Here is an 18,894-nt window from a genome sequence, read left to right on the forward strand (position 1 = left end):
TCTTTGTATCATCGAAGCACTCAGAGATTTATCCCACATTGAGAGACTGTGCTGCTAAAAGCCATAGTTGCACACAGAGTGAGGCTGTGTCTCTTCAAAGAACCTCTGCTTGTCCACCAAGAGGAAGTGTGGGAAAACACAATGATATTCCTCATTTTGTACAGAGAATCACAGATTCAGAAAACTTTTCTCCATCTAAGATGCTCATTGTAGGTTAAGACTAATTAGGAAAATGAAGGAAAAGACTATTGTGTCCCAGGAATCGAAAAGAAGGGAGAAGTGGCAGGATATGAAGGCTGCCTCAACAAGTAACTAAAGAGACATTCTGCAAGGTTTTGAAGCTCCTGATCTGCCTTTGAAAGCCCAGCTGAACTGATGGGAATCGGCCCGTGGTGAGTTCTCAGCCTGGTGGGATCATTTAAGAGAGAGAATGACTCAACATAGTACCTAGAAAACACCAAATCATTTAATTTAATACCTGACAGGCTTCCATGGGCTCAACAGGTACATGGAGCAGAGAATCTCTATGGAATGGCCCAGCAAGAGCTGGGGCTCTTGTCTTCCCCAGCACCGTGAGCCCAAGCCCTGGTGAGAGACAGCAAAGGGCACTCGGGATGAAGGCTTTCCCTGAGGCGTAAGAATGAGTGCTTATGCCTCATGTCTGGCCTTCCTCTGGAAGACAGACATGAAAAGCAGCAATAAATAAATGATTTTGCACTCTATTCCTAGAAAGCCGACTTGAGTTTACTTATCACTTCCTTCTTGCCAAGACTCAAATATGTTTCATTTGTTGAAATATTCATTTTCCCCATCCCTTGAAAGGAGCATTACAAATGAAAGTGTAAATTGCTTCCAGGCAGATCTTTGCTTCCTTTCTGCTTGCCTGGGGAAAGCCGTGTGCTAACAACTGCAACGTTTACCTTGTGAACCTGCCAGGTGCTGGGTCATCTGCTGTTTACAGGGTGGGGAAAAAACCTCAGTAATTTATGTTCTACTACTTGAACCATTTTCAAACCCCCACTAGCAGATGGAATGGGAGCAGTGGTGGTTTCAAGTCGCCAACGGTACCTGGGAGTGATGAGCACAACGCGCACCACGTTCACCCTGTACCCCGTCAAACTGTTGCTGCTTTTTGCTGTACTTGGCATCCAAACTGTTCGTTGCTTTGGGTGAGTGACTGTTTCTGAAGCCACGTCTGTGGGATGATAAGATAAACAGTCAAATCAGCACAACCTCTCTGCTTTCGTGTTGTGTGGTCCGTAATTGCTGTCTTGAGCGATTTCTGTATTTCTAATGAATAGTGAGAGACATTGTTTTGAAGTCAACAGAGTGCAATGTGTCTGCCTTCAGAAAAGTAATCCTCTTGATAAATTTGAGATGACAAATTGCCACGATCGTGTTGTAACAGGAAATTGTTTGCAACATGCAGCCTTCTCCCATGCTAGCTGCCCAACAGAGTGCTGGGGAGACAGGGGTTTGTTTTCTTTGAGTGTGTCAATAGTGAGAATGTGGCTGATAGCTGTTCCTTTCTCTGGTGCCTTAATACGTTTTGCTCCTTCACAGAACTGTGACTGCAGTCTTTCCATTTTAGCTCTGGCATTGTGGAAACCTTGGAGACAGTTATCACATGAGGGGGAAGATAGTGGCTGGGGTGAAGTAAAGGCTAAGACTTGAGGTTCAGGTTCATTATAGGGTTGAAAGGGATTAATGGGTTAACGACTTCCTATTGTAAACCGAGAACAGAGTCTACGACTAACGGCTTTGGCCAGCTTGGGAAAAAATAGGCTGCTCGGTAAAGAGAGACACTTAAGCCTGGTTTTCAAAAATACTGAGTGCACACCAGCCCTTATCATTGGGACTGTTTTTTGTCACAGAGATGCCTGACCTCGGAGCTGTTTATCATGTATGGCAGTGAGGTACCAAGGTGCTGCCCATGCACCAAGCAACAGGGAGCCATGGGGCAAGGGCAGCAGCTGATGGTGCAGATTTTGGCCAGGTAATTTGATAGGGCTTACACAGCTTGAGGTGAAGCCCAGGTTGCAGGATTGTGGGTTAAGTTTCCTCTGCTGGCTAGATCAAATATGTGTCCTGCAGTCACCCCTCCTGAATGCTCTGCAGTGTTATTCTGATGGTGGTGGTGTAGAGGACTGGGTCTGCTCTTGGGCATTGAAGAGGGAATCAGGTTTCATACAGAATCAATGCCAGTACTGAAATCTAGATGTTACCTGCAAAACTTGGTGAGGTCTAACGAGTGTTAGTTCTCTTTGGTGTGTAGTTTTGCACAGGTATAGGTCAGGTTGCTCCTTATAGATTGGTAGTTTCACACCTTGAAGCTCTCGTGTTGTTGAGCACAGTGGTGAAGAGTCCCTTAACCTCAGTGGCACCAATGAGAGCGTGGCCAACAGCAGGCACGTCCGATCCGTGAGTGACCTGCCACAGCCCCGCGACTGCATGCTCTCCGCCTGGTCCTCATGGAGCAAGTGTGATCCCTGCCAGAAGAAAAGGGTGAGTGTTTGTGGTCTAGGCATGAAGCTTGAGAAACCGGGAGGCAGGATCTGCTCTGAGCCTTATCTTTGTCATCTGTGGGGTTGGGCATACAGGAGGCTGCTGAGGAAAGTCCTGTAAGGGTGAGACTGTGGGCTTTTGCTTTCAGGTGGCTTTTGGCTCTTCAGCTCACCAACCCCAGTAATTCCAGTACTTTCCAGGGTGCCTCTCTGTCCTGAGAAGGTATAAGTCCAGGCTTGGTAAAAACACAGATGGGAAGCTGGGGCTTTGCAGGGACTTTCCAACACAGTCCTCTTCTTCCAGCGTTACTGCAAGGCACCATCTACGCTAATGGTCCCCTCTGGGACCTGGAGACACTTGGTGCATCTCAGGATTAAGATGCTTTTTCTTGTCTGCCAGCCAGCATTTTCTACCCGAGAAGCCCCATCAAATGAAAGTAATGATCCCAATAGCATGAAGAGAAAAATCCCCCTTGCTAGAGAGACCTCTGCTAATGAGTTGAAGAAGCTGTTCCCAGGCTTAAGCAGAAATAACCAGTGATGGGAGTTGGGAAGAGTGAAGCTTCGTATCAAAGAGTTAATCTTAGAAGCTGGGGAAAAAAGGAGGGCTAACATATTGGACTGAGTAATTGACTGCTTCACAGCAGTGTTGTGGGCGGAAAAAAATCCCTAATGATACAGAGGGGCAAGTAAATACACTGACAGAAAATAACAAGGGATGTCGTTACCAGTGCTAATTGAAAGAGAGGAGATGGAACTGAATCCTTCCTTACTCTTGCGAAGTCCTGCACTACCCTGTCAGGCTCATTTAAAGCAACTGTCAAAGAAAAGCAAACTTTCCTTCATCCCTTCCAATCCTCAATCTTTCCTTAATAAAATTAAAACTGTCGCAGATCAGAAACCTTTGAAACTAGGCACATTACTAACATCACACTTCTTTGCTGACACTTTTTTTTTTATATGACAGTACCCTTAAATCAGTTCTCCACATCACAAAGATTGTTTTTTAACTAGAGAAGCGTAAAATTCACAATTTCTGTACACTTGAGTCAATATTTTTTATTTCATCACAGTACAGATTTGCCCGCCTGGAACAACCCTCTCAGTTCAATGGAGATCCCTGTGATCACTCTGACAGAGAAACCGAAGACTGTGTTACGAATAGTCCTTGCAGGAATAAAGTTAGATGTGATGGGTTTGTGTGCTCAGTCACAGGTAAGGACTTGCGGAGTGGGAAGTGGGAAGTGGAGGTGCACAGGTGGCATCTCTGACACCACTCTGCTGAACTTTCTGCTTTTACAAGAGTTTGCTGGGCCAGAGGGATGTTGGGAGTTGACCCGGCTCCATCCATGCTTGTCTTTGCATCAGTAGTTTTGAGTGAGTCCATTAGCCAACATTTGTCAGTCTAAAGCACGTCTTTACATCTTCAAATAGGAAATTAAAACCCAGTTATATCAGTAAAATCTGTAGCACAAGTGACAGCAAGAGGAGAACATGCACTGGGGCATCCTTGACATTCTTTCTAGGTTGAGCAATGAATTTTAAGATTAGGAGAGTTTTGAGTGAAACTGAGCAGTTAAGAGTTTGGTGATCCATGCAGATGAAGAAGATTTTTTTCCAACTAGATTTGAACCATTCATTACAGGAATCTTTTAATTTGTTTCTAGACTCTGAGTCAGAGAGTATGATCATAGGTTATTTTATGAGGGACTTACGCCTTGTGTCCTAGGGAGATGCATTACACGGAGGCTACTCTGCAATGGGGATGATGACTGTGGGGACCAGTCAGATGAAAAAAACTGCAAAAAGGTGTTTAAAAAGTGTGACCAGAAGATGGAACAATACTGGGCAATAGAGAATCTGGCAAAAGGGTAAGTCAGTGACTTGCATGAGATGTTTTCTCACTTAAGGCTAAGAATGATCTTATGTGGCTTTAGACGTAAACACTGACCAGAGAAAAGCTCTAGCAATTGTTGTATCCAAAAGTGAGTTAGGATCCAACAACCTTTGGGAACCTAATCCAAAGTCTTGTGGACATCAGCCTGCTGGAGTGAGTCTAGAGGATGGTCAACAAGGTGATTGGAGGGATGGAGCACCTCTCCTATGAGAAAAGGCTGACAGTACTGGGATTGTTCATCCTGGAAAAGAGAAGGCTCTGGTGTGACCTAACTGTGGCCTTCCAGTATCTGAAAGAGCTACAAGATGGAGAGAGACTATTTACAGGGGCATGGAGTAACAGGACAAGGGGGAATGGATTCAAACTGACAGAGAGTAGGTTAAGATTAGAGATTAGGGAGAAATTCTTCCCTGTGAGGGTGGTGAGGCCCTGGCACAGGCTACCCAGAGAAGCTGTGGCTGCCCCATCCCTGGAAGTGTTCAAGGCCAGGGTGGACGGGGCTTGGAGCAACCTGGTCCAGTGGAATTGTTCCTTTCCATGGCAGAGGAGTTGGACTAGATGGCCTTAAAGGTCCCTCTCAACTCAAGCCATTCCATGATTCCATGAGATCAGTATCTTGGATTGCCTAAAATATGAACCTTACTATGGGTTTGTATCTTTACACCATGTATGGATTTGGAGGAGGAAGGGGGAGTTCAGAATTTCTTTGATTTCTTTCACAACAGTGAGAGATGGTAGAATTTATGGGCTTTGCTTGACTGGAGTAGGGTTAACCTGCATCTTAGCAAACTCCAGATTTGTGGGGATTAAAATCCAAGTCTGAATTGATCCAGCTTTTACAAGCTAAGACTGTAACAACTTTCTGTAAGATTAGACTGTGTGAAAAGAGTTTTTTCTCATTCTGCAGGGAAAAAATGCTTTTTACATTAAAAAAAAAAAAGGAAAAGAAAAACTCCTATTGCAAGGAAAAAATTATAATTTCCTCGTTATTCTCTGGAGATATGGCTGCTGCACATGTCATTGCTAGTGCTTTGTACTTCTGAGTTTAATCAAAATTAAAAATAATGTTGGACTATTATAGGAACATGCTTCTCATCTCTTTGAAGCTACAATTGCTCAGTAATTTGCTTTTAGTGGACTTCCCATCTTTTCAGATTGTTCTAAAATTAGAGTTAATTTTTTACAGCCTCAGAGTCATTATCATGCAAGCCTCTCTCCCCAAAATAAGGAGAGGCAGATCCAACAGAGTCCTGGAACGCTAATAGGGACACACGTGGACTATTAGCAATTTATCCTCTTTTTTTTGGTAAAGTTTTATCTATTTACACTTATGACCATTTGAGTTTGTGGAAGTGAGTGCCACATCCTCAGCTGTGTGCCATGAGGGTGGTATGTTCCTGACAGTGAGAAACAGAAGGGTTTTTACTGCAATACATCCCACCAGCAGCAATAGGAAGAACATGTTATGGAGTTTAATCTCCTCATCTAAAAAGATTGCAGTGCTACATCTTTTCTTAGAGCAGATTTCTCTCCATCATCCAATGATATAAAAAAAAACCTTTCCCATGATTTCAAGGATTAGTTGAACAATTCCTTGACTACCTTTATTCTTGTACCCTGACAATTTTTTCTCTCATCTACTGACCTCTTGTTGATCCTTGAGCAGCCTGGCAAAGATCATGACTGATAAACCAGAACAAAGAAATGTGAATTAAAAATTGGTCTGGATTGATGACAGGGGTTGGCAAACCTGTTTTTAAATTTCCTGCTGGATGCAGCGAGCATTTGGCGATGCTCAGGGTGGGCAGCCTGATGGAGTGAAGGTTTGGCTGGTGAGGGTTTGTTCTGCTTGTCCCTGAGAGTTCCAGCAAAGACTACAAAAGCTGCCAGTGCTGATGGCAGTAACACTGGTGTCATTAATAGCTGGGTGCTGAAAATTGCCCTTCATATTTGTCAAGTGTCAAAATTTGACACTGCCTTTTGCTTCCTTGTTAGTCAGGTTCTTCTGCAGCACCTGGGTTGGTTGGACTGTGAAAGAGGCAAAACTTTCTTTTGGGGTTTCAAAATAAAGAAGCGTGAAACAAAAAGTCCTCAGCTAAACAAAGCAATCTTTTGCCTTTCTCAGCCAAGGCATTTAGTGTTTACCTTTAAATTGATGATATTGTAAAATTTTGCTGCTATGCTTCATCTACAGGTTAAATATCTTCACAAACAACTTGGAAGGATTAGTTCTTGATCACAGGTACTATGCTGGGGGATGTTCTTCCCATTATATCATGGACACAAGATTCAGAAAGCCATACAATGTAGAAAGCTATACACCAGAGGTATGTCTCAGATTTATCTGCAAATAAACACACATACATATATTCCAAGAGATTTAGTGCACAAAACCAACAAAGCTTCATTACCAGATCATTTTATGAAAGATTACAAAAAATTCTTTACACCCAATAGGATCAGAGTGAATTTAACCCTGTTGTAGAACATGATCATACTCCGCATAGTTCATGATGTTGAACACACCCCCTTATAATATCCACGTGCACTGGAATAGTGACAATGTTCCCTTGGCTCTTATAATTGCAAAAACTGAGCCTTACCTTCCCAGTGCCAAGAAGTGTCCAAGAGGCCCCAAAAGGTACCCAGTGGGCATGGGGAGGTTAATTTTAGACAGAATTGTGGAGTGCCTTAAGAGCCAGGCTGGGATAGCTGCCCTTGTGCAACAGCTGAGGGTTAAGCAGCACACCACGTGCTTTGTATGAAAGGTTATATCTGTGGTGCATCAAAGCTATATTTCAAATATTATATATTTGACCTTAATGCTTTTGATGACATAGCATGATATTTTTGAGTGTTGCCCACTAGGAAACCTTTTCCTTTTAGAATTCATACTTTAATTGATGCCCGTGTTTAAGACTTCACCTTCTTTGCATAAGATTGACATATTAAGTGAAAGCCTGAGGACCTTGCAGTATGGAGCAGATAGTAGCTTTCCTGCTGCTGTAAATCAAGTATTCTTGAAGTACCAGTGTTAATAATAATAGTGCTTTGCAATTATACAACGCTTTTCATCTTCAAAGTGCAAGCATTAATTCACAAGTATATTTGTATCTGCATTCCTTCCCCATGCTTCAGGTATACAATCACTATGCAGGAAATGAGACATGTTGTTTTTCCTTTCTGTTTAGACCAAAGGCAAATATGAATTTACAATGACTGAATATGACTCCTACTCAAATTATGAAAGCAATGTCCTGAAGGCAAAGGCTTCACAGTCAAGCTTCAGCTTTGGTATAAAAATTCCAGGACTGTTTGAGCTCGGTTACAGTTCAAACGACAACAGGTTCAAGAAGTTCATTCAGAGGATGAAAAGATTTTCTTCAACTGTAAGCACTGTTCCACTTAATTCTCTTCTAACATGTTATCTGTTAGTGTGCATGTGCCAGTTTGATGCTCATCATCAGGTCAGCAGCCATGACTGGGATAAATGAAATCTTTTCCCCTACCAGATTTTGCCATTTGGTCAAGTCTTTTCTACAACCACAATGCCTTCATTTGTGTTTACAGCATCCAGGAGCTTTTCCATTCACCTCTCAGCCAGGAACTGGGCTGTCTAACCTCTGGAATCAGCCACAAATGATTGAGAGGGCTCAGTGAGCCTCCTGGGTCCCTTCCATCTGTGGATATGCTATGATTCTAACTGAGTGTGGTCTGTGCAGTGTCCTGCTGGGCATCCACATTTGGATGTTTGTAGTCAAGCCATTTAAAAAAGTGAAACTAAGCAGCCTGTTCAAATGGTCTCCTCTCCTTACAGTCACCTTGCTACTTGGAGATGGTCAGGTGACAGTCCCCACGTGGCCATGGGTACCGGATCATGAGAGGTTCTTACTTCTGATGCCAAAGCAGTCTGGGGGTGCAGCCAACACAGTGGCTCGTCCAAGGGAATCTGCAGAGGTAGAATTGGGGTGTAGCTATTGAACCCCAGAGCCCAGAGTTCCCCCTTGCACTACCAATGAGTGACAGTGACTAAGTGAGATATCTGGAGTGAAAGGAGGGCAAATTGGATCTCTGCACTTCCAGGAATTCCTGCGCCTGTACATACAGTCCAGGCACTGGTCAGTGGTGTGGGTGGCTGTTGTCTGTGTGATCCCTGCAGAGTATCACCTCACATGTGAAGGGCCATCTCTTTTTAGGTGGGTTCAGCAAGGCAGGAGCTGTCATGTTGGTAAATGATAATGCAAACAGCAAGGCCAAGCTGTTCTACTGTAGGGCAGCCTTGACAATAACATAGAATGAAAACTGCTAGCAGGCCTTCTGTGGGTTTAATTATAGACTAACCCATGCCATTTTGCTTTGGCTGATGTGATCTGTCTGCCACGTGCATCATTCATCAGAGCAGGACACACACCCCACAAAATAGAGAAGGCACCATCACTTCCAGTCTCGTCTTCAGAGGTTTGGTCACAGCTGTAAACTGAGACTGGCTTTAAGCTGGCTGGAGATCTATAACTCCTAGGACTGCTTTATGAGATTGAGTCTGAGGTAGTTCGCATCATCATTTGCTTTCTTTGTTTCATCTGTTATTGCTGTAAACAAACATAGCTCTTATCAGTGGTTTAATAGTATCACTGATCTGTGTCTCCCTTCAGTATAAAGTACACTCAGGAATGGCAAAGTATTCCTTGTTGCTATTAAACTTGCATTTGTTTCCTGAAAAGTGGCATTTCCCACAACAAAATCAGAGATATATGAGAAGCATTTGAAATAGATATCAAAAAAGAAACCTAATCCTAAGTCTTGATTTTACTATAGAAGCTGCAGAGTTCTATATTGAACCCTCCCTGATGTGCTCGTCCTGCTAGCTCAAACAACTGGACGCTTAATCCTTTGAACATGTTGAAAGAAATCTTCTGTTCCTGACTTTTATGCCAGAAAGGGGGGAGATAATATTTATCCATGTACACATATCTACACAGAGACATACAAATACGTGCACATGTATGTGGGAGTGTTTGTGTTGTCTTCTTTCCTTTGAGTTTTGATAACAGCATATTCTGTGAAATATGAATATGGATTAACCAGAGAATTACCATTTCACATATAAATCATGATTTCAGATGTCAGAACTTTTCAGAGAGAGTTTGTGACAGACAAAGGCTGGTCAGTGTTACTAGGGGTGGAGCAGGCTCATGGGATGCTGCTGCGTCCCTGCATCCTGGATGTGCCAGAGCAGAGCCTGGACCTGCCTTTCCCTGTGTCCCAAGAGTGGCCTGACTTTCAGAAACTTTACCACTAAAAATTTTGCTTTTGCGAAGTTAAAAGATTTCCAGTTGCAAACTGTAAAATTGATAAATCCTGACCAGCGCTAATTGTTTAAGAGCAAATAGCCACACACTGTCACAAGAATGACATCCCTCACTTCTTCTGGATTCTTTTGTGTTCCTGCATTTCATGTAGTCCAGCAAATTCATCCATGCCCGTTCTGAGCTGGCTGTTGCTGTTTATAAGCTGAAGCCCCGAGCCCTGATGCTGCATTATGAGTTCCTGCAGAGGCTCCACCAGCTCCCGACAGAGTACAGCTACGGGGAGTACAGGGAGCTCTACAGGGACTACGGGACCCACTACATCACTGAGGCCACTGTCGGTGGCATCTACGAATATACTTTAGTCATGAACAGCGACGAGCTCCAGAAGGCAGGTATGGGCATCTGATGGTTGTGAAGGAGCTTTGGGACCAGCTTTTTGGTGGGAAAACCCCCCTGCAGGCACACAGTGATGGCTCAGGTCTGAGGTGAGAAAAGAGAGATGGTGGAAGAAGGAGTTAACTATGTCTGAAAAAAGTCCTGCAGGATGTGGGAGTAGAAGTGCTTTATGGCAGTGAATAAAGAGATTTTCAAAGCATTCCCAGCATCATGGGCTTGTCTAGTGGTCAGGCTGTGGGTGCTGCCAGTTCACAAAGAAGGGCCCTGTAGCAAGTATTTTAGATGACACGTTTTGAAGGCTGACAAGAGGTTGAGATGAATGAGAATCATGGATCTTAACACTCGTGTTAGCTTTGAAAACCTTCACCTAAGTTCTTTTTCCATTGCCTTTCAAATGGCAGTTTTGAAACACCTTTAGCCTTGAGAGCTTTTCCAGCATGTAAGAAACAGTAAATAATTTGCTGGGTGACTCTTGTGCCTGACATTGCTCTTGCTCTTTGACTCTGGCTTCCTTTGTTGCAAGAAATGATGATTGTTGTGTAGGACAGAGCAAGCTGTGTGACATTAATCAATAGCTGCACTCTCAGTTATTTATTCATTGGCATAGGAGTGAGGACCTGCCTCCGCTGTCTGTTTGCAAAGGCATTTAGTGGACTCTGCTATAGGTGAGGCTCAATCTGTTTGCTCTTCTGCTGTCTAGGAAGTTCCTTATCCTGTAGTCAGATAGAGCCCCGAGGGACAGAATTTAGATTCAGATTTCACACATTCAAATTTTAACACTGTTTCCCAATTTCAGCTATTGGTGTGGGCCCATCACAAGCCACATTTGCATGAACTAATGTGTATCATTGTTTGCATCAAAATGCTCCTCCCATCAGTGTCTTCCAACCTATATCAGGATCCTACAGCAGTAGCAACATCTTCACACTGTCCCCAGTACTGAGCTGGGCTGTAAGTTCCCACCAGGGTTTTTTAGGTCCGTTTTCTGTGTATATGAATATAAAATATCAAACAGTTGTATTAAAACACTACAATTTTTTGATGTGTATTTTAGGTTATTCTCTGAGCGATGTCCAAAAATGCGCCCAAAATGGCTTTAACATTGGTGCAAATATTGATGACATCTATGTGAGGCTTGGAATAGATGCAGCTCGCTGTAAATCCATTTTTAAAGAGATTGGAGGTAAGCATGAAACACTTCTGCCATTTCATTTATAGCCTTTGTCATAATGAAAAGAAGATTTTTTGATCTTGCCTGCCTGAAATATTTCCCAGTTCCCTCCCAGCCACTTTTGAGTCTGCTGATTAACCCCAGCCAGGCTTAACAGAGGGGGAGATATCTCAAAGCTTAGGTTTTTTCCAGGATTTTCTTTACTGAGTAGAGAGTAAATATCTGCTCAGCATCCCCAGGAAAAGCAGGGAAGGATCAACCACTACCCACCTGGCTGTCACTGTGTTACCAATCCGCCACCTCTCAGCAGAGCAGCCCAGCATACCCCTTTTTGCACCCAAAAAAGCCCTGATGGGCTACAAAGGGAGGTAATGGTATTGTGGGAGCCTCAAGGGACGTGGGGAGCTGGAGGTGTGCAGTGGGAGGAGGGTGCACCTGAAAATACATGGAGGAGAACAAGCAATACTCCTGGTAGTGAGTAGCTGTGGATGGACCTGTGAGCTTATAACCATAGGGTGGAAATTTAGGAGAGAGACATAGGGTGCAGGAGAGGAGCATGGGGTATTCTTGCAACGGAGCAGGAGGGACATAGGACACACTTTGTAGGAAACCAGGTGTGAAGCACTTGTAGCATTTTTCCTTTGCCCTCTGAGTGTGATGGATCCTGTGCAGGGGTGTTTTGCTCTTAGCTTATATCTCAACTGCAGTCCACAAAGACATAGCTGGGCAGAGCTGGCCACTTTGTGAATGTGTTTTTGCAGACAGCACTTCCAAAAAAAAGTATGTGGAAGACTTCATCGCCCTGGTTCGTGGCGGAGCAAGTGAACACATCACCACATTGGCCTACAAAGACCTGCCAACAGCTGCACTCATGCAGGAGTGGGGAGATGCTGTACAGTACAACCCTGAAATCATAAAGCTAAAGGTACTTATCCATCACTTCATTCAGCCTTACTTAGATGAGCACCTTGGAGAACTCTGTGTTCAAATAAACAGGATTTAAAGAAAGAAACCCAGAGAAATAATAGACTTTATTGTGCAGCGTAGTTTCTCTAAGACTGGGAATTCAGAAAATCAAAGGTGTGATGCTTTAAAAAGAGTGTGGTTGGAAGTACACAGAGTAAATAGCTTTGACCCTTGTAATGTGGCTGTGCAGATGTGATCCTTTGCTGATGCCAAGCAAGATGCAAGACAATCCACCTTCTGTTTTACCCCTGTATAACTTACCAAATATATCTCTGACAGCATAGATTTTATAAGGACTTCTATTTTTCTTGAAATTTCTCACCTTCTGTGAGAACCAGTGACAATTTAGCAACAATCCTTTCAGTTCAGAAGGTCAAATAGTTCATCATACATGCCTGGATGTTTGTGCAGTTCAGCTAAACCTTAAAAAGAGGAGTTAGGTTTTGAAGAGTCAAGGATTTTTGATCCTGAAGAGTTTTAGAAGTGTAAAAAGCAAGCAGAAGTATGTAGCAATTCTGCCTCATCTTTTTAAATGTCAAAATAAGTGGATAGTACAAAGGTGCAAGAGGACATTCTTTTAAACAGGAGTTTGAACTGGTAGTGGTGGAAGTTGATTTTATTATTGTATAGTTGTTTTTTATTGTAAAATTTAGTTTTAGGCAAAAATACTTATATTTCTAAAAGGTGTTTGTTTCTCAAGAAAGAGATGAATTTTAAAAATATGAAGCAAGCAAAAAATCAGTAATTTGGAAATGCAGCCAGTGCTTATGTGGCACTTTTTGCAGCAGAGGTGTCTTACCCAAGCCCCCAGTGTGCTGTGGATTGACCTTCCAGAAAAGCACTAGGAGGTCTCAGGGCAGGAGACAAGAAAATGCAACCCTCTGCACTAGATCCCACATACAAAAAAATCTCCCACAAGAAATTACTGCATTCTTTGTCTTGCCTGGCATCAGTGACCAGGCTGCCCAGTGAAAAACCTCAGGCGGATGTAATTTAGATTTGGTATCTTCATTTCCATACCAATATCCCTGTGGGGCTTTGAAGATCAAAAGTGCCAGTGAAGTGTGACTAAATGTCAGCCCAAGAATGCTTAGTTAGGGAAAACTAAAGCAAATCAGTTCATAAATCATCTGCTGAAGGGACTTGGCAGGTCACTCTTAGTGTATTTCCTCATTTGTATGATCTGAATTCAAAAAGCAAAGTATGGATCACAGATAATTGATGAAGAGTGGATGTACAGCATCAGGAAATTAGTATTTTTTATTGAAACATTCTTTAGTTCTTGTAGTTTGAGCCTGTGATGGCAGAAAGATGATCTTTCATGCTTACTTTGTTGATGTGGCCTGTATGGCAGCATCTCTGTAGTGAGGATGGGAATTTGGGGTGGGTTCTCTGGTGACACGTGGCAGTATCATCCCACTGGCAATATTGAGACCCCACTTTAACTTTCCCTTGTTCTCAGGAGAAAAATAATGAGTGAACCAAAGTCTCCTTGGTCCCCTATTGCATGTTCACCGTGTTGTGCATCCCCTTGTCTTCTCCCACCAACCCAATCTGCAGATGGAGATCAAATCCTCTCCCTTCTAGAAGGCAGTGGAAACTCTTATCTTGGCTCCATAAAGATAGAAATCAGCCTTGAAATGCAGAAGTGGTGAAGGTGAAGGTGCTGATGTAAATGTCTGTGACTGATGCCTCTGGCAGTGTTAGGGGGCTATGGAGGGAATGGAGCAGATTTTTGTGGATGGGTGTTTGGGGACATTTATTAAATCAGAGTAAGAGATCACTCAGAAAGTGTAAGTTTGAGCAAATCTCATCTAAAAATGAGATTTTATCAGGAAAATGGATGAGAAAGGATTTAATGAAACTCCTGTGAAACTTTGCTTGTTGGTTAACTAACAGTTTGGCTGTCGTATTTTTTACACATTTCCAACTGCTTTGGTGTTGGAAACCAAGGGGAGCATCCTTCTGAGTACTCCTGACATCATGGCTTTGTTGTTCACAAGGTTTAAGTAAATAGTAATGGGAAACCTGGAGCCTGTACCACACAGCCTTCATTTCCCTCTCCAGCTGTGCCACCACCGAGCCTTGTGATGTTCACAGCATCTTGAACTTGGAAATTAATGCAGTTTCCTGCCTCCCTTTAGGCAGAGCCGCTGTATCAGCTGGTGACTCCGAATGACTTTGCCAGTGCAATCACAATAAAAGAGAATCTGCGACGGGCTCTGGATGAGTTTCAGCTGGAGACCAGCTCCTGTCACTGTGCTCCATGCCAGGGGAATGGCACCCCCTTCCTGCAAGGTACAAGGATTTTGAGCCTCTTTTCTACCCTCTTAAGAGAAATTAGTTGGGAATTTGTGGGGAGCGAGAAAGGTTGGCTCTTTAGTTTCCCCTCTCATTTCTTTACCAGGTAATTACTTTATTTTTTTAAAGTTGTTCTGTTTGTAGAGTCCTGGTGAGTAAAGACAGTAAAGTCAGGGGATGTGTTTTTTTAATAAGAGTGACCATTTGTGTCACTTTTATGGAAGAATTTGTTCCTTCTCAATTATGCATTTAAAAAAAGCCTTTGACATCTGTAAGTCTCCTCCCTTGCTTTTAAGATTGCTTCCATCCTCCTGGAGAAGTGACTACTGTCTCAGCATTAATTAGTGTTTGTAAAAGTGTTTTGAAGATGAAAAGCACCATATAAGTGCCAAGCACAGTGATCACCACCACCTCCCCCCATTTCTGATAGAAGCTGTCCTCCTTTGTAAGAAGGCTGTGATTTAAAAATGAAGGGGAAATATAATCAAATTCAATGAAAACCGCTCTGCCTAAACAGACATAGATGATGTGATGAGAGCTTCTAACAAAGGGACCATTTTGTCAAGTGCCTAATTCCAATCTGCATCTGCAAAATTCCTGATGAGAATCATTATCATCAAATTGTATCTAATGCAGAAACGATCACTTCAGGTACCACCTAGTTGATTGTAGCACTTCAAGGATTTGTCTCATGATGACCCTTGTTTAAATAACTTTTTAGGAGCTGAGTCAGGTTAGTGTTTCATTTAGGATCTTCTCAACAAGAGGTTTTAAATGACCATTTATTTTCCTGAGTGGGAGTTCTCCTCTGGGTTGCTGACATGGGATGCAGTCCTGGGCAGCCAGAGCAGGGATATGTGGGCTTTTCCTCTGCCACAAAGCCAAGCTGGGATACTCCTGTCCCAGGTACTCATTTCTGATGCTGCAGTTTGCTCCCTCTCAGCTTTACCAAGAGCTCTCTCTAGAGACCCCACCTACAGCGCTGTGTCCAGCTCAGGGACCCCTAACATAAGAAGGACATGGAGCTGCTGGAGGGAGACCAGAGGAGGCCATAAAGATGCTTTGAGAGCTGGAGCCTCTCTGCTATGGAGACAGGCTGGGAGAGCTGGGATTGTTCAGCCTGGAGAAGGGAAGGCTCTAGAGGGAACTTAGAGCACCTTTCGGCACCTAAAGGGCTCCAAGAGAGCAGGAGAGGGACTTGGAGACAAGGGCCTGGAGTGACAGAACAAAGGGAAATGGCTTTAAATTGAAAGAGGGCAGGGTTAGATTTGACATTTGGAAGAAATTTTTCCCAGTGAGGGTTGTGAGGCCCTGGCACAGATTGCCCAGAGAAGCTGTGGCTGCCCCACCCCTCTAAGTGTTCAAGGCCGGGTTGGACAGGGCTTGGAGCAACGTGGGATAGTGGAAGGTGCCCCTGCCCATGGTGGGGGGTTTGGAATGAGGTGATCTTAAAGGTCCCTTCCAACCCAAACCATTATGTGATTCTGTGCTCTCTTTTGGAGAGGAACAGGGGGACTGTGTGGACCCCTGGTGTGAGGAATTACTGCTCCAGTGTGTTGGAGGTTGAGCTGCAGTGCAGTGGCAGGAACAAATGGCTGAGGAGACAAGAAGGGTGGCAGGGTAGTGATGGCTCCCCTCTTTATTGCTATTTCATCCTTTCAACATTGCAGAAAAATGATGGCATTTCACCCACTGTCCCTTCCTCACAGAATATGAAGTGCTGAAAAGAAATGGGTGTCTGCAGGGAAATGTGACTTGAAGTCTCTAATTCCCACCATCTCTGCTTACTTTCAGGAACAGAATGTGAATGCTTATGTCCCCTTGGCTACAGCGGCATCGCCTGTGAGATCAGCAAGAGAAAAGGTGAGAGGAACCCCAGATCTGAGGAGGCAGTCCCAGCTGTATTAGGAGTGTAGCTGATGGATGGGGAGTGATGCCCAGCGCTGGCTGTCCCCACTCTGCCCAGCCCAGTGCACCAGGGCTTAGTTGACATCTGCAAAGGTGACAGATATACTTTCCCCACCCTCTTCTGAATTTCTTTGCACTCTTGAGGAGGAGGGTTTATTTTTGCTGTTCAAAGCTGCATGTACGTACCTTGCAATTGTATCAAAAATATGAACTTCTGCCTAATTGACAATCCATGACAAGCCTCAAGTCTCCTCCAACAGCTCTGTTTCCTAAGTTTTTCGCTTTGAATAAGCCAGCATGTTGCAAACTGTTGTCCCCCAGATATGCTACCATGCATTTTAATCTTAAAATCTTATTATGTTGTTTTGAAGCGTTTACTAATGCTTCTTGGTCACTTTATATTGCTGCTGTCTCCTGACTGATGTTTTTAACTCCTTCTAGTTTAGGATGATCTGTTAATTTAATCATTTTGTTTACTTCTTCCAGCTCATTAATTTATTTGCTAAATAATACCAGATCCCAGGCACCCAGAGCTCTGGCACCAGTTTGATGCAGTGCATTTATCACTGCTTTGTTTACAGTCTTATCCAGTACTCATTCTGTATGGCTGTGTCCTAACTAAGCTAGGCTGAAATGCATTTTAAGCCAAGCTTTCACCAAGCAGGGGGTCAATTTTAGAGGTGTTTCTAGAGAAGTCCATGAAGCCTTAAACTGTAGAGTAACACCTTATTTCAGTCTGCTTATCACACGTGCAGTCACATCCAACCCTCCCGAAGACTCACATCCATCCACTTGTCAACATGGAACTTCCTTTCTCACTGCCCTTTCCTCCTTTTATCTGTTGCCTCCATAATTCTCAGGATTTTGAATTTATGTCACTCTCATGCTCAGGGTCCAGAAGAATCAGTGTAATAGGAAAACCAATGGAGAGAAAGCTGAATAGTCAAGCTGTTGTTCATTGAAGTGCTAACACTGCCCCTCCCACCTCAAAATGTGGCTGAGACAAGTTTACTTGGTGTGTTTCTTATCTAGGCTTGGACTAAGTCAGAGACAGAAACATCCTACAGGCAAATATAAATCTAATTAACCTTTTTTTTCCTCTTTTGTGTCTTCTTAAAGTGTAGTTTGAACAAACACCAGAAATGTTGAACAAAGAATTAACATCTTTAAAGCAATCACTCATTGTTAATGACTCTAGTATATTGTTAGTGATGTAGACAGGGGCAGAGCTGTTTGTATTCAAATGTGATTCATGGAAGCTGACAGCTCTTCCCATGGAAAGACCTGCTTTACTCTGACAATCATTTCCTGCTTTGGGTTTTTTTTTCCAGATGCTGCTATTAGTGGAAACTGGGGCTGCTGGGCCAGCTGGTCTCCATGCTCAGGAGGTCAAAGAACAAGAAGACGACAGTGCAACAACCCTGCCCCACAGAATGGTGGTTCATCGTGCTCAGGACCAGACTTGGAGACAGTTGATTGCTAGAGGGAATCATTAGGAACGCACAAAAAAAGTGATGGGCAGTTGGAAACGGGTTGGGAAGATGTCACCTAATTGCCTTTCTGAGTTGGCCTCGCTCTGCTCATGGGTCTCATCCATCTGTGTTGAAGTCAGAAACATTTCAAGACACTGGGAGCTGAGAGTGTGTTATGAATCACACCTTTGGACATACCTTGCAATTGTCCCATGGGATTGAATGTGCTTACTGACCTTAATATTTTGCCTTTTCCCTGTCTTTATTGCAATGGGCTAACTGAGACAAGCTTTATCTCCTGCTGTATTTGGTAGCTGCATGATTTGAAATTGTACTGTCTTGTTTTCGAAGGTTCCTTTGAGATAAGAAAAGACTGTTTGATCTGAGGCGCAGCAGAATGTGCAACTAATATGCAGCTTCTGTGAAGACAGCTGTGTCATGTGGAGCAAAATACAGCATACTAAAGTCCAAATCTCAATGAGCACAACAGTATCTAATGTGACATTTAAAGCCTCTGTGCCTCACTACCCCAGTTGCCCAATTTATTGTATTTAACTTAAATTGTCTGTCGTGTGAGAAATCGTCTTTAAGGAGTGGAAACCAAATGGTGACACCAAAGCCTTGTGAGACTATACAGTAGTTTTTCTCCTACCACAGTAGGAGATGAGCCTCCTCCTTTGCCTTTCTGAGGTAGAACAGATACACCGAGTATCAGATGCACTCTGGTATGCTCAGATACATCAGTGCTCTGGTTCCTTGGGAAGGGGAGGGAAGGACAGTGGGATGCAGCTGGGATGGATGGGGAACTGGAAAGCAGCTGCTGCTGCTTCTGCTTCTTGGGGATATTGGAGAGCAGGAGAGATGACTACAATTGATGGAGAGGCTGTACCTTGACTAGGGATGTCACTCCAGGATGCCAGGACCCTCAGCTGGAGCAGGATGAGTAGCCAGCATAATCATACAGTCACAG

At 43.5% G+C, this 18,894-nt stretch overlaps 1 protein-coding gene across 2 annotated transcripts; it reads left to right on the top strand.

Moving 5' to 3' along the window:
• Positions 1–952: 952 nt before the first annotated feature.
• On the top strand, positions 953–18,617 carry C8B (complement C8 beta chain). 2 transcript variants are annotated; one of them, XM_027698927.1, is made up of 12 exons: positions 953–1,169; positions 2,334–2,505; positions 3,578–3,719; positions 4,234–4,375; positions 6,596–6,728; positions 7,593–7,790; positions 9,862–10,102; positions 11,161–11,289; positions 12,039–12,202; positions 14,388–14,541; positions 16,339–16,407; positions 17,784–18,617. In XM_027698927.1, the coding sequence occupies exons 1-12, from the start codon at positions 1,033–1,035 to the stop codon at positions 17,933–17,935; spliced, it is 1,833 nt and encodes a 610-aa protein (XP_027554728.1). In that variant the 5' UTR covers positions 953–1,032; the 3' UTR covers positions 17,936–18,617. The 2 variants fall into 2 exon arrangements, with proteins under 2 accessions (XP_027554728.1, XP_027554729.1); XM_027698928.1 differs by having other exon boundaries at positions 954–1,169; positions 2,355–2,505.
• The last annotated feature ends 277 nt before the right edge of the window (positions 18,618–18,894 follow it).

This window comes from Neopelma chrysocephalum, unplaced genomic scaffold, assembly GCF_003984885.1.
Source record: "Neopelma chrysocephalum unplaced genomic scaffold, ASM398488v2 Primary Assembly neopelma1_135, whole genome shotgun sequence".
Taxonomy (NCBI): domain Eukaryota; kingdom Metazoa; phylum Chordata; class Aves; order Passeriformes; family Pipridae; genus Neopelma; species Neopelma chrysocephalum.